General features: G+C 38.2%; 1 protein-coding gene across 1 annotated transcript; it reads left to right on the top strand.

Annotated features, from left to right (window-relative positions):
• The first annotated feature begins 1,343 nt into the window (after window positions 1–1,343).
• nmbb (neuromedin Bb) lies at window positions 1,344–2,147 on the top strand. Its single transcript, XM_041795037.1, has 3 exons — window positions 1,344–1,538; window positions 1,732–1,916; window positions 2,015–2,147. Exons 1-3 carry the CDS (start codon window positions 1,373–1,375, stop codon window positions 2,066–2,068), a joined length of 405 nt encoding a protein of 134 aa, XP_041650971.1. The 5' UTR covers window positions 1,344–1,372; the 3' UTR covers window positions 2,069–2,147.
• Window positions 2,148–15,869: the final 13,722 nt, after the last annotated feature.

Raw genomic sequence — 15,869 nt, 5'->3', positions numbered from 1 at the left:
TGACTGGGGCCCTGAAAAGCCCGTCAAAAGGGCCCTCCCCGGGTGAGGTCCACTAATATGAATGCATGAGAAATATATCAGTAGCACTGGTTATCCTCCTGACTAACATTTGCCTCTTTTTGAAGCTGAAAGGATTCTAACAAGTTAATATTGGCTTCATATTTTCCCAACCAAGGTGCCTCAGTTTCTTCATTTTCTGGCATCCTGACTTTTTTTCCTCAAGTCATGGTAAAGCTATGAAGGCAAATGGTTAGCCATATGGTTTGGTTCAATGGACCTTTCCACACTGTTAACATTACTGAAAAAAGACCTATCCAGGTTAAAGAAAGGGGGTTTCTAATTTCAGTTGAATTGTGTTATTTGCCACAAAATATTGATTTATTATGATATTAATCCTTGACTATCCTCATGTTCAACTGATAATGAAGCATAGGTCACCATGACTTATAGTTGTGTACTCTAATTGACAATAAGGCAAATTCATTCTCTTTTGTATTGTCAATAGAAAGTATTCACCCCCTTACATGATTAACCCTGTTATTGATTTTATAAATCATACATGGTCAGTATAATTTGACTTTTTTTTAACAAAAATTTAAAAATAAAAAACTCTTTAACATCAATTTATTCAATGAAATAAAAAAATGAATGTAAAATAAAAGACTGCTTAAATATTGACACCCTTTTAAATGACTGGCCTAATTTAACAGAGGTCTTGCTAATTGATGCTAGTAGTCTAACAATTAAGGAAATGTGGACTTGAGTGTAGTGAATGTGTCTCAGGTGATTGTAGTATAAAGACACCTCTGTCTGGAAGTCCCAGTCACTTGTTAATTAGTATTCCTGGCAACCATTACACCACGAAGACAAAGGGACACTCCAACAAACTCAGAGAAAAGGTTATTGAAAAGTATAAGTCAGAGGATGGCTACAGAACATTTCCAGAAGCACTGAACATCCCCCCTGAGTTCAGTTAAATCCATCACCAAGATATGGAAGGAACATGGCACATGTGTAAATCTGCCTAGATCGGGCCGTCCTCACACACCGAGTGAACGTGCAAGAAGGAGAAACACAATCGTCCTTCAAACATTTGCATTTGTCCTGAGTTGAAAATGAATCGTGTCGTGCGTAAAAGACGCACAGCCAGCAGCTCGTTCCATCGCTCGTTCCAATGAAACCTCATCAATAAGTCATCAAATTACATTACGATTGACGCAGCTGGATGAGTATAAAGTAACACGCAACATAAAGTAAGCCCACCCCACTGTGGGGCGCCTATAAAAGAAGGGTGCGTCTAACAATCCACGACCAACAGGAGGCTCTGGGAGTATTTTGCGCTCTGGAAGACGGTTCGCCACTCTGCGCTGAGATGAGAGGATTCACTCTGAATAATGTCTGCCAGTGTGGCTTCTTTTCTTTACTAATCTTCTTTTCTTTCGTGTCGTTCAACACTGCTGTCAGCTTCGATCTGACTGAGCTTAGGAATAAAGTTGCGAAAATTAAAGTGAATCCAAGAGGGAATCTTTGGGCTACAGGTAAGAAGAATCTCCTGATCGCATCAGCGAACCAACCTGTCATGTTTACCTTTGGTGGATTTTTACGGATGTAAATATTTTTTCTTGACTATAGTCTAAGATTGTCAAATGCAGATTTTCTCATGTACTTTCAAAGTTATTTTTCTCTCAAACAGGTCTCTTTGAGTTAAACGTTTTTCCTTTGCTTTGACAGGACATTTCATGGGCAAGAAGAGCGTGATGGATGCTCCCCTGCTGCCCTCAGCGGAGGGACAGGGCGTTGATGCGCTGGTAGCCCTGCCTGAGGAGCGGGGCGCGATCGGGGAGCTTTTCCAAGAGTTTCTGCGGGAGGCTCTGCGGGCGCAGGTGGACACAGACGAGAGCCACTCGAAAAATCAAGTGAGTTTTTCTTTCTCTGTTTTCATTTTTTTGCCTATTAAACAGTCTAAAGTGGTTGTTCTGTGAATAAACATGCTGTTCTGTGCGTTCTGTTTCAGGAGGCGGACTTGTTGATGAGAATTTTAGAAAGCTACATCCACAGCAGAAAGTGATACAGAGGATGAGAGTTTGGCATGGATCTGAGGTCAGCTGGCCTCTTAGGTTCATATAAATACATTAGATACAATGTACAGGCTCCTTCTCATGATTGTAATCAACTGTTACTGTCGCATCCAGCTCACGTGCCATTTGCATCACATGGACATACATTTTTCTCCTATTTGTTTGATGATATTTCCCAATGTTTGGTTGTTTGGATTTGTTTTTTATTAAATTATAACCTATATATGCACTGCACTGACTCTGCCAAATAAATTATGACTGAGCTCACTGACAGACTTTGATTTACACAAATCTTGTCTCAAGGTCAAACTAATCATTTGCACAATTTACATTGTTCTCTTTGCTGTTTAGATTTAACCAAGGATTATGAAGGGTGCAGACAATTAAAAGTCCAATAATGCCCTGATAAAGTGACTAATTCTTTGATTTAATTTCAAGTGGCTTTAAAAAGGTCATCACTTCATTTCTATATTTACATCTCTAATGTCTTAGCTTCATAGTTAAACTTGTCTCCTCTTCTTGTTCTCCCCATGGAGTTCTGGGTGACCCTCACAACCCTTGTTTATAGGCCTGACATTAAAATATGATAGTTCAGGGTGACTAATACAGTTTCGCTCTTCTAAAATAACACTTATATAAATCACAAATGTAGGCAGCTTATATAAATCACATGTTTTTTGCTGAATTTTTCTACATGAAATCGATATCATCTTTTTGCACTGTCCTTTTCATAAAGCGATGATCTGCCCTGTCGATCAATAGCGGCCCAGAGAGTGAGAGATATGGCCCATGTAGCTGTCTTTGCCTGGGGCTGATCCTTTGAAGGTAACGGACATGCTATTTAAATATCCCTCCCACAATGCCTTGTCTGATGCTTTACGACATTTTCAAGGTTCAGATAAAAGACATGAGAGTTGTGTCCACAAATTTAGCCTGATATGTGACTTAGAAAACAGATTAGAAAGAATAAAGGTAGATGAAACTCAACCCTGCAGTGAAGCATGTTAGTGTATGCGTATGGTTATTTCAGTTTCTTTTGCATTGCTTGAAATCAAACCAAAACAACTTGTTTCACCCTTGTTGAAATAATAATAATAATTTTGCTACATTAGCTACTCAAAATAAGCCAGAAAAGTTTTTTTTATGTCAAGATTTTAAATATATCCAAAGGCTGGGTCAGTACAGAACATAAAATTGCTATATTTTCTTTTCTTCTTCCTCATAAATGCTCAGTCTAAGCTGTGATTACTTTCTCTTACAACCTTGGGATAAGGGAACGTCCAGGTGCAGAACAATTGTACACAAGTAGGTTAGGAGGTCTGACAATAGGATGTGATTGGTGGATACAGGAGGCTGTAGCAAATTCAAGTCCCTAAAGAAAAAGCATTCAAAACCCAGATGACAGGTGAGACACTTAAAACAATCTTTAGGTGTTTTTAGTTTTAAGTACAAACTGTCCATGAAAATGTTCTGGACATACTGTCAAATATGAGTCAGCTGTGAAGTTTTTTTTTGTTTTGTTTCGCTGATCATACTCACAAGAGGCTACCATGTGGGATGTCTGTTCCTGAATGTTGAGGAAAAATATCCTCAAACCCAGACCCTGTGTCGTTACACACCATATCTTTAGAGTTAATTTAAACCTGCCAGGTATCTGTCAATCTATCCCACGGCAACGTGTGTCTATCACGAGGAATACCCTCTCATGAATTCAAACTGCAGATCCAAACATGTTACAGAGTGTTAACTGTTGAGGACGCTGATGTCTCTGCCCAATTAGAGTAAGCACAGATCCCATGATGCACCCTTTCTTTTGAGAAATGAAAGGGTCAGTATTGCCTATTTTGCTCTCTGTTGGCTTCTGTATGGTTTACTCATTGCACTGTTTGAGTAATTTCTACAAACAACCATGCTTCTCAATTCACTTGAGGTTCAATATTTGTCAAAAAGAGAACTTTACATTTAAAGTATGAATTCTTCTGGTAGGAGTAGACCTGGAAGTCTAGACATGATTTTTTAATCAAATCTTCAGGTAGTTAGAAGGTAAAATAATAAAAAATAAAAAATAAAAAAAAAAATGCTTTGTATATTTTACTGTATCCAACTATAAAAGATTCAAGATACTGGCTTGAGCTAAACTAATTTGTAACCATTTGTCATAAAGAAAAATACTTTTTACAAAAAAAGGTAAAAGTTAAGCTGTGATAACCATATTTTATTTTTAACCTGATTTATAATAACTCTTATCAAAGCAATAAAATTGAGTTTTATTTACTTATGCTGTGGTGCATTATAACATTTTTCAAAATGTAATCCCTTTACTGAAAACAGAATTACCTTTGTGGATGTGGATAACAGTGTGGATGGACACATTGAACTAAACAGTTAGTAGAAAGTAATGTCAGACTTCAAAGATAAGCCAGGCTTTGCACATGTGTCCAGATGCCAGAAAATAACATAGAAAAAAAACAGAGACAACTTTACACCACGTTTCAAATTATCATGCAAATTGGATTTTAGTGTCATAAACATTAAATTTTTGGTTTTTCTGTTAAACTCATGGATGGTATTGTGTCTCAGGGCTCTTTGGGTCACCGAAATCAATCTCAGACACCTGTGATAATTTGTTTGCCAGGTGAGCCAAATTAAAGGAAAACTACTGAAGAAGGATGTTCCACATTATTAAGCAGGCCACCGGTTTCAAACAATATGGGAAAGAAAAAGGATCTCTCTGCTGCTGAAAAGCCTCAAATAGTGCAATGCCTTGGACAAGGTATGAAAACATTAGATATTTCAGAAAAACTTGTGATCATTACTCATGAACTCGTGATCATTGTACTGTGAAGAAATTTGTGGCTGATTCAGAGCACAGACAAGTTTGTGCACATAAAGACATAACGAGGAAGGTTTCTGCCAGACAAATTCATCCAATTAAGAGAGCAGATGCTAAAATGCCATTACAAAGGAGCAAACAGGTATTTGAAGCTGCTGGTGCCTCTGGAGTCCCACCAACCTCAAGGTGTAGGATCCTCCAGAAGTTTGCAGTCATGTATAAACCTACTAATCAGCGACCTCTAACCAATGCTCAAAGCAGAAACGGTAGCAGTGGGCCCAGAAATACATGAAGACTCATTTTCAAACAGTCTTGTTTACTGATGAGTGGCGTGCAAGATGGTCCAGATGGATGGAGTAGTGGATGGTAGGTGGATCGCCACCATGTCCCAACAAGGCTGTGATGTCAGCAAGGAGGAGGCGGAGTCATGTTCTAGGCCAGAATCATGGGGGAGAGTGGTAGGCCCCTGGAGGTGTGAAAATGACCTCGGCAAAGTATATAGAGTTTCTGACAGACCACTTTCTTCCATGTTACAAAAAGAAGAACCATGCCTTCCGTAGCAAAATTACCATCATGCATGACAATGCTCCATCTCATTCTGTAAAGAATACCTCTGTGTCATTGGCTGCTATGGGCATAAAAGGAGAGAAACTCATGGTGTGGCCCCCATCCTCCCCTGACCTTAACCCCGTTGAGAATCTTTGGAGCATCCTCAAGCAAAAGATCTATGGAGGTGGGAGACAGTTCACATCAAAACAGCATCTCTGGGAGGCTATTCTGACATCTTGCAAAGAAATTCAAGCAGAAACTCTCAAAAACTCACAAGTTCAAAGGATGCAAGAGTTATGAAGGTGATATCAAAGAAGGGCTCCTATGTTAACATCTAACTTGGCCTGTTCAGGTGTTTTTTTATTGAAATAGCTTTAGATTTCAGTAAATATGACCTCATAATGCTGCAAATTCAACAAATGAGAATTTCCAGTTCTTTACCAGCTACAACATGTTTAGAAACTCTGCTGTGAGCACTAATGTGGAAGAGTGCATTTGAGTTTTTTATTTTTGAAAAAAAAAAAAAAGTTTGTTCAATAAAATTTGAATTATGCTCTAACCATTGGTGGCTTGAAAAATATGACTATCATTTGCATTGATTATGATTGATATTCATTGAATATTGAAAATATCATTTGCATAATAATTTGGAACATGGTGTAATGGAAATGATTAAAAACTGTGAAAAGAGGCAAACAGGTAATAATCGGCAAATATGGGTTGAAAGTGAAAAAAAAAGTGTCAAAAAGGGGAAGAATATCAGCAAAAATGGGTACAAAGCTGCAAATGATGAGTGGAAATCATTAAAAATGGGTGGAAAATGGCAAAAGTGTGATAAAAGTGGCAAAAAGAAATAGCAAAATGGGTCAAAAATGGTGAAAAGTAGCATAAAGATAATTCCAACATCCTGATAGCCAGAATGTTAGCACTAATGCTACTTATTGAACACACATGCATTGATATGAAGAACAGCTGAGTCGGGCTCATTCTCTGGGTTTGTCAGGGTCCTGTCACTGCTGTTTTACAGGCTTGCCTTTCAGCACACTTTAGATAAGCCATTGCAGCGTCTCCCTGCAGCCACAGAGATGTAAAAATGAGTCCACCACTGCTCCCTAGTGTCTCACTTCAGTTAAAAATCTCACAGCTGGCTAAGTGGACAATTCATTTCTTAAAAAAAAAAAGGGTCTGTATCCTTTCAAAAAGTCAGCTACACACAGCTTAAGACAATAGAAACATCAAAAATGAAATAAAACAGTTTTAATGGTAAAATTGTGGAATTTCAAAAACCACCAAAAAGTAAGATTAATCATGCTTAACAACAGAAATTCCATGATTGATCATGGTTATAACATTTAATAGTATGATGGCCCTAATATGAATAGACTCTATCTCTCTAACACCCCATATTCAGCAACTAGGATTGCATTTTTGTTTCAAAATCTGCCTTTCTTTTGCATCTTAAGCGAGAGTTTACTGTGCTGGACATTGTGTTCATAAAGCCTTCAGGTTCATCACTCATTTTAAAGCGATCACTAATCACTGTTTGTTAGATTTCTTATCTATAAGACTAATATAGGTCTACTTCCTCCTTACCTTTTGAGCTCCATCAGTGGGAAAAGTACAGGAGCTCATAATCTTTTGTCTGGCATCTTCTTTTACTCTTCCACGGGTAAGAAACCAGACTGTGAGAAAAGGTGTATAATTTTGCTGCTCATTTTGCTCGGAACAAATAGTGAAAAGAGCTGAAACATGATCTGCTTTCATTGAATGTTTTTAGCTGATGTTAAATGACTTGGATGCAGACGTATCTGGCTGTAGATGTTCTGCCTGATATATTTATTTGATTGTAAGTGATCCTACAAATATGCATTGCTCTGTTTTTCTATTTCATGTTTTTTAGTACTAGTATGTCATTGCCTTGTGTCTTGAATATGGGCTGCCCATACAAACTCATTTTACTGTGCTGCAGCATGTCCTGGACAGGATGCTCATGAAAAGAGATATTAAATCTCAAGTGAAATGTTTAAAAGAATTGTTAAATAAAATAAAGATACAAAAGGGTTACACCAAATTCAGTCCCTTCAGACTTTTGACATATTTTTTTGTCTTTGAATAAGTTTTTGATAGTGTGATTTTACTGTCTAAAATCAGAAAGACTAAAGTGGTTGTCTGTCATGTTTGTAGCTGCACAATCATCCAGTTACAGACATGTTACCTGAAACTACTGCCATTAGAAAAATATCATCAGCTCCTCTGTAATCTGTTTATTTCAAGAAGAAAAAATGTTAATCCTTTATTTCTATGACTTTGCCTCTCTGACTCTTCGACTAATAAAGTTTGAAATGGGTTTCATCACATGTGTAAGGGTATTTCAGTTTGAGCACACAAAACAAACCAAAGGAAGCCTATCTTAACCATAGTGCTAATTAGTCTGGGTGACTAAAATTGCTTTTAAGTGGGAGAGATGTGTGATAATTGAAAATTTTTGTTACTATGCTGCACTGGAAAATGAACTAACCATGCAGAACAAAATCAGAGTTTATATTTTTCACTGACATATAAAGTAAATGTAGCACCTGCATGTTTGACTCTGCCCTGCTGTTTTATGAATCTATTCTCTTTTCAGAATAATTCACCACAGCATGAACAAAAGCAGTCATACTTTTCATTATGTTCAAGACTAATGAATTCAACTTGTGTTATCCTGTCTGTGTCAGCCTGCACATCGGCTTGTTTGTTTGTTTTATTGTTCTGTTTTAATAATGACTCCATTGATTGCCAGCAGGTAACCTTGATGCATAATTCAGACTGAGGATGTATGCTTGTGTCAACAGAAGGAGCCTTAGCTTCTGTTTTTAATGTGTAAGTCCTCACTCTTGCTCAGTTTGAACACCAAAAAGCTGACAAAGACAAATGTAGCGAGCCTAAGCTCAATAAAATAAAGGCTTTGGGGCACCAGCCAAAGACAATATTGACTGAGCCCCCAAAGGTGTACTCATTTTCAGTTAAGGAATTAATTGAGCCCGGGTTTGAGTGAAGAAAGCAGTGAGAACACATGTATATCATTTAAATCTGACCTGAGACTGAACACTGAATAATTAACATGATCAAGCTCTGAATAATGATTATGTCATTATTGTGGTCTGACTTCTTCCCATAAATGCCAGTTAGACTAGCTGGGGCACACTGCCACCCTCTGGCAAAAACCCTGTAATACATATGGCAGTGGTGATGCTGTCTGACTGTGTTTAACCTCCTTAGACCCTGCATGTACATATGAGGAAATTACTACAACTCAGCAATAATTTTATGCTTTAAAATTTTTTTTAATTATTTGTCCAGAAAGTCCGTTGAAGTTTAAGGAATAAACTCAAAATATTGGTAGAATTTGCTATGAAAATTTCCTGAAAATCCATGAAAATGTAAGGGAATTTGTTTTGATATTTTAGGATATTTGCAAAGAAATGTTCACATATTTTCATGGAAGTTTGGGGAAAATGTTTGCATCTTTTGAAAGGCTTTTTTGAGCACTTTGATGGGAATTGGGGAATTGTATTTGTAATTATTGCTGGAAATTTCAGGGAATTTACATACAATTTTTGGGAAAACATTTATTTTTAGGTTTAGACTTTGTGAAAAGATTTCACCATCATTAAAGAACAAAGAAAATGCCTCCACCATACCTGTCTCAGTAACTACTGACACCATCTCTTACTGACTGAATACCTAAAAACTGACCAACTGGACGGCTCACAGCCAGAACATATGCTCTAAAACTTATCCAGTAACCTGTATTTTCTGAAAGAAAGAAAAAAAAACAAAAACAAAAACAAAAAAAGAAAGAAAAAAAAAAGCTTTTTAAACTTTTTTAGGTACTATGAATCCCAAATACAGTAAGTATGACAAATTAAAAATGCACTCCAAACAACAGTTCAGGTCTCAGGAGGTTAACTCACCAAGATTTCTTGGTCCCATCGAACAATGTCACATCAGACTCCTCCACCACAGCCTTAGTTGGCCCTTTTATATTGTTATAAGCAGACCTCCACTACACAAATGACCTATCACAAAAATATTTCCACAGCCTCACACAATTTAAAACAATATAATCTCTTCTGGACATCTCCTTTCCATATATGAAAACTGAAACTGAAGCTTTAAAAACACCTATACATCTATTTCATGAGACAGGATTTCAGAGAAGAACAAGTCAGTCAAAAATTTAAAGCAAACATATGTACACTTAAATTTCTCAAATACATTGGCAATATTTCAGTACCACAACGCTACAACAATAACAAGGATTTGCACATTAACTAGCTATTTCAAAGTTATCAGAATATGAGCTTTCTCAATAAGCAACAGGGTGTAGAGCATCCCTGTCTGAGTTTTTAAACAACATTTGGAAGACTATCCACAAATTTACCAGAGAATCAGTATCACAGTCTTCATAGGTACCCATTTGCAATAATTCCTCTATCACCATTGGTAGGAACTCGATCCAATGGAAGGAGTTCTGCAGCAGTGGCATTTCCAATGTGGCAGATTTAAAACACATACGGAGATGAATGCTTAAAGCTTTCCAGTTCAAATACCTTGGTGGAAGTACGTCCAATTAAGAAGTGCAATTGAAGCCTTTAGAGGCAAAAGCAAAACCTCTCCTTTATCAACATACTGGGATAAATGCATACTGGAAAGAGAAAAATCTAAAATAAATGCTGCAGGAATTTATAAGAAACTCATCTACAAAAAAATATCAAATTTTCAAGGAATAAGGAGACTGTGGAGCACTGACTTAAGATGTGATATTACTGAGGAAGAGAGGGATGAAGTTTGGCGTAGGGCTCACACAGTCTCTAAAGATGTTTCACTGAAACTGACACAACTCAAAACCGTACATCGCTATCATTGGACCCCTAGCAAGTTATTGTAGAGTGGGCCTTAGACCAACAGCTACCTGTTGGAAATGCTATGCTGAAGTGGCTATCTATTTGCTCATGGTTTGGGAATGTGCCTGCTCGAAAAGTTTTTGGGTGGAAATATGTCAAAATGCTAGTGAAATCATAAAACAAATAAACCCAGACCCTGCTGTTTGCCTACTTGGTATCTTCTCCAGATTAGAACATCAGACTCACAGCAGATGGTTGGCTATAGTCTTTGCAGTCGCAAAAAAATGACTTTATTGTAAATGGAAAGATGCTTCCACCCCTTCTATCCAAGACTGGTTTAATGTTCTTGCTAAACTTGCAACATTAGAGAGAGTCATATATAGCAACATAGATTTTATGTGTAAATTTGATCAAATCTGGGGGCCTTTCCTTAGTTTTATGACATGAGTCACTATTGCCTATCCTTTTGTGTATTTTGTACTCTTATTCTCCTGCTTTTCCTTTTGCATATCCTCCTGCTTATGCTCCTTCTCCTAATGCTTATCCCTATGCTTACTCTCCTGCCTATCCTTACTCTTATCCTTACCCTAATGCCTATCCTTATGCTTTCTCTCACGCTGCTCTTCCTTTCCCCCATGCTGGTGCTGAGGTTCATCCTCTTGCTGACCCTTTACCTCCTGTCCTACATGATGACCCTGAGCCTGACCCAATTGCTGATGCAGCTGATCAGCTTCTTGCTGATCAATGACAGCAAGTAGCTAATCATCCAGAGGACTATGATCCAGAGCATGATGTTCGAGAGGAAGATGTGGAATCAGAGTCTGGCAGCGAGCATCCCTTGGCAGGCGAGGAGCCAGAGTCTGGCAGTGATTCTTCTGAGCTTGGGGACAAGGATGGGGATATGATCCATCTCCCATCCACTGTTGTCAAGAATATCGGACCAGGTGATTCCGACAGCTCTCTGCCAGAAGCTGAGGATAGCTATGTTGACAACCCTGTTCCATCGACCTCTGGACTCAGCTCTTCGGTGAGGATGCGTCGACCATGGGAGGACAGTGACTCCGACGAGGAGGAGGAAGAGGTAGCTGGTCCATCAACATCTGGACTCAGCTCTTCAGGGAGATGGAGAGCAAGGGAGGACAGTGATGATGACGAGGAGGAGGGTCCTGCTGCAAAGAGGCTGAGGGGGGCTGATGACAGCGACACAGACTGATGCTGTAGTCATCCACCAGAACTCTTTGGTCCTGTGATGTGGAGGATCATTGGTGCTGCACCAGTCCAGCCAAAGATTCTGGAGGACAGGATTGCAGGATTTTTGACACCCTGAGTGGAATCTTACACCAGGATTTATAGTTTCTAGGACAGGCAAAATGCCTGACAACATACCTTTGCATCTGGCTGGGCTCAAGACAACAGACCCATTCTTGGGCCATCTATTTCTTTAATTGTAGGGACAATGGACCCTTTAAAATTTTGCCTTTGTGTCTGGCAGGGCTTGTATTTTTATAATACAGGGATAATGGACCCCTTAGACCCTTTAACAAGCCTTTGCATCTGGCGGGGTTTGACGACCCAAGTAGCGTCTTGCATCGGGACATTTACTTTTTTACCAACAGCAGGGAAAAGTGACCCTTTTTGACATCTTGCCTTTGCATCTGGCTGGGCAAGATAGTCCTCAAGGAGTCTCTGCATCCTGCAGGGCTTCAAAGATCCCAGGTAGCGTCTTGCACTGGGATTTTAATGGAGTACCTCCTTTTCTTGAAGCACGAGGAAGTATCGACTTGTCTTGGATCTTGAGGAATCCTGAGGCATTGCTGTTCTTTGCAGGAACAGCGATGGTTCAGGTTACTCTTGCACCTGGCAGGGCTGTCGACACCTCGTGTATTCAGCAGGACAGGATCAGAAGAAAGAAGACGGACCAGAAAGTTGCACCATGAGATTCTCCCTAAAGGCTGTTGGATCACAGCTCACACCAGGATCTGGACCTTACAGCCTGCACCACATGGACCACATGATCCACTGGGATAAGTCTGGAGTTAGTGGAGCTCATGCAGCGAGAAGGACATGAAGAACAGTCTACCAACCTGGAATTAATGGAGGACATCTCAGGCAAGCTCCTCCCATTCATGTAACACCACCAATAAAGGTAAGTATGGAGCTCTGAATCAGCTCAGATGGCGGAGCAGACGCCCTGTAAACAGAGGCTACAGTAGTGGACTCAACATTTCTGTTTCTCTTTAGCTGTCATTATAAAGGTAATTCCAAAACCTTTCTTTAAAAAGAAGAGGTAAGAACGAGCTTCTGAATATGTTATATTCTTTATCTAAGAATTCAAAGACTGCCTTACTAACAATTTTTGTGTCATTTTAATTTTTTTTATCTTAACTCTGTCTCTTTAGCAGCTCTGAGGACAAAGAAGGTAAGTACAAGTTTCTGACCTTAAATAATCTGCAAGACCAGAATGGAAAGCAGTTATGTGATTGTGTAGAGAGGTATAAGTACTGCTCCAGCTTTTCAGTTGGGGTCTCCTGTGGTAAGACATGATGTAAAAAGAACAACATGGAAGTGGTAGAAGAAGCAACACTACACAGCACTATGAGAGAATTTGATGTTTATGCACAGCCTTTAGTTTAAGAGAACTGGAAATAAGTTAAATTGGTAAAGTAGGTTAGGTTAGGTAAGTAAAATAGGTTAAGTAGGTAAAGGAAACAGTGGAGCATGCACTAGGGATTTCTGTTTTTAGGATTTTGTGTTGTATCTGAAGAAATTTTAATTCTGATATTAGTTTAAAACAATTCTACTGATGATTGAACCTACTTCTTTTATAATTTATCATATTTAATCATTAATTCAGTCATTCAAATATATTTTTTCTGTCTTACTAACCTTTATATATCACTTGCTCTCACTCCACCACATGAGCTGCTGTGACGAAGGTAAGTATGAGCTTCTGACTTAAAATAGACTCTAGTGATGATGTACTTCTGCTTGTCTTAAGGTCGCATTTCTAAGGTTTGAATCAAAAATATAGCTTGAATTAGTTTAGATTTCCAAACAAAGAGGACTCTGTTTTTTTATGTTGAGACAAAGCAAAAGTTTTTCCAGATTTGACTGAAAACATCCTTCTTAAAATGCAACCATTCACTTGATTTTGAAATAAACTGAACTTCTTAAACTTAACTGTTAATCTCAGGGCACATTTTTAGTAAAACACTTTCAAAGGATAAATCTGAGGCCTTGATATGCCCTCTAGTGACTTTTTCCTCACTGACTGTGTCCTCAGTTTCTACACTAGCAGACTAAAGTGTAAAGACAATAAAAGAAATGTGTGTTATTGTTGTGTTAAAGTGATTTTATATGATCTATCTATCAATATCTAACCAATAATGTAACGATGATCTTACTAACCATCTCTATCTTGACCTGAACTGGACCACGTGAGACGCTGCTTTTTACTCTCCATGACAAAGGTAAGTACAAGCTTCTGACTTAAAGAGACTCCAGTGTTGTAGTACTCATGACTGCCTCTAGACCACACCTTTAAAGTTTGAATCTTATTAGGGCCCGAGTGACCAACCAAGGGTCAGCAAGGACCCTATTGTTATTCAAAGCTTAAAATTTCTGGCGATTCAAAGCATTCAATGGGAGCCTTAATATATATGAAAACTCTGTTTTTTTGGTCAAAAATCATCCCCCTCAAGAAATAGCCATCTGGTGTTGGAATAGTGAAAGTCCATCCTGCAGTTTTTTTCTAGGGGGCGCCAAAAGTGAGATAGAGCCCTGGGTAATACCTATGTGCACGAAAATCGGTACACATATGTATCATAATGAGACGATAAAAAAGTTACATTATGACCATCCTCTAAAACGTACAGGAACCAAACTACAGACACAAAAAGGTCCAAATTTGGCGTTTTTTGGCCTTTTTCACTGACAGACACTTTGCACATTTTAATGAACTTGTCCAAGGGCTTAATAAACACATTGCAAAGGTCTGAATTTATCAACAATTAATAAGGAAATTATTTATGCAACAAAGCATGTCTACAATTTACATGGTCTCACCATTTATATGCTGTCAACTACCCTCAAAGAATATTTTGCAGATTTAATGGTAAAAATGCTTGCTTTATTTATTTTAGAACTACTTGAAAACTGTTGCAAATAGCTTTAGCCAAAGCTAATACGGATTCTTTGGTATATTTGTCAATTTCGATGATCTCGAAAAAATCATCCATGCCCTCATATTCTCCCGCTTGGAGTACTGTAACTCCCTTCTCTCTGGCATCACTAAAAAATCCCTCTCCCGCCTCCAACTGGTCCAGAACACAGCAGCTAGGCTTTTAACTGGTTTTAACAGACGGCACCATATCACACCTATCCTTGCTTCACTCCACTGGCTTCCTGTCACTTTTAGAATTGATTTTAAGATTTTACTGATCACTTTTAAAGCTCTCAGAGGTTTAGCCCCAGGTTATATCACAGAGATGCTGACCCCTTACAACCCCTCATGCAGCCTTAGATCCTCGGGCGGGGGGCTCCTGGTCGTTCCAAAGTCGAAACTCAAATTTAAAGGAGACAGGGCATTTGCTGTCAGGGCTCCTCGAATTTGGAATGACCTAACTGAGGAGATAAGGCTAGCTGATTCAGTAACATCTTTTAAATCACTCCTTAAAACTCACTTTTATAGAACTGCTTTTATGTGACACCTCCTTTAATCTATTTCATTACCACTCTTTTAGTCATTTTGTTGCTCTTATTGCTTTTAACCTTGACTTCTCCTTCCATTGCCATCTTAATATTATCTGATGTTTCATCTCATTTCATTTTATTTTTCCTTCATCTCATTTTAAGTTTCCTTCCTTTCCCTCTCTTTTACCTGCTATTAATCTGCTTATCTTGTTGTATTGCTAATGATGTGATGTTGTCTTCTTATATGCCGTCTCCTCATCTGTGTCTTCTTATATGTGTGTTCACGATTTTACTGTCATATAATATCACTGTCTTTTCCTAATTATTTCCATCTTTCAGTATTTTAACTGCCTTCACCATCATCCATGTCCTTCCCTTTTCTTTAACCATGCAATTAAGACATCTGTATCTCAGCTTGGTTTGTCTTTCTGTTTGATTATCAAGACTTTCTCTCTCTAGTTTATTGCTAATCTGTTTGTTTTTTTCTGAAATCCCTGAGTTCTTGCTTTTGCTATGTCTGTTAAAGCACTTTGTCAACATTTGCTTTTAAAGGTGCTATATAAATAAAGTTATTATTATTATAATATTATGATATTAAACGTTAGTATCACAATACTGACAACCCATATGGAATATCACATCTTTCCCTATTACAGTGTGAGCCTGAGATAAAATAAAAAAATGTACAGTCCTTTATAATTAAATGATAACTGTAAGATTGAAACCTGCTGCATTTGTGTTGAATAAATATTTTTATTATACCGTATACTGTTTTGCAGCCAGTGAGATTGTAACATCTATTATCACGCACAGGTCACAAGACAGAAG

The sequence above is a fragment of the Cheilinus undulatus genome, linkage group 1 (genome assembly GCF_018320785.1).
Source record: "Cheilinus undulatus linkage group 1, ASM1832078v1, whole genome shotgun sequence".
NCBI classification, from domain to species: Eukaryota; Metazoa; Chordata; class Actinopteri; order Labriformes; family Labridae; genus Cheilinus; species Cheilinus undulatus.
The sequence above is the reverse complement of the archived record's forward strand: the minus strand, read 5'-3'. Positions and strand labels throughout refer to the sequence as shown.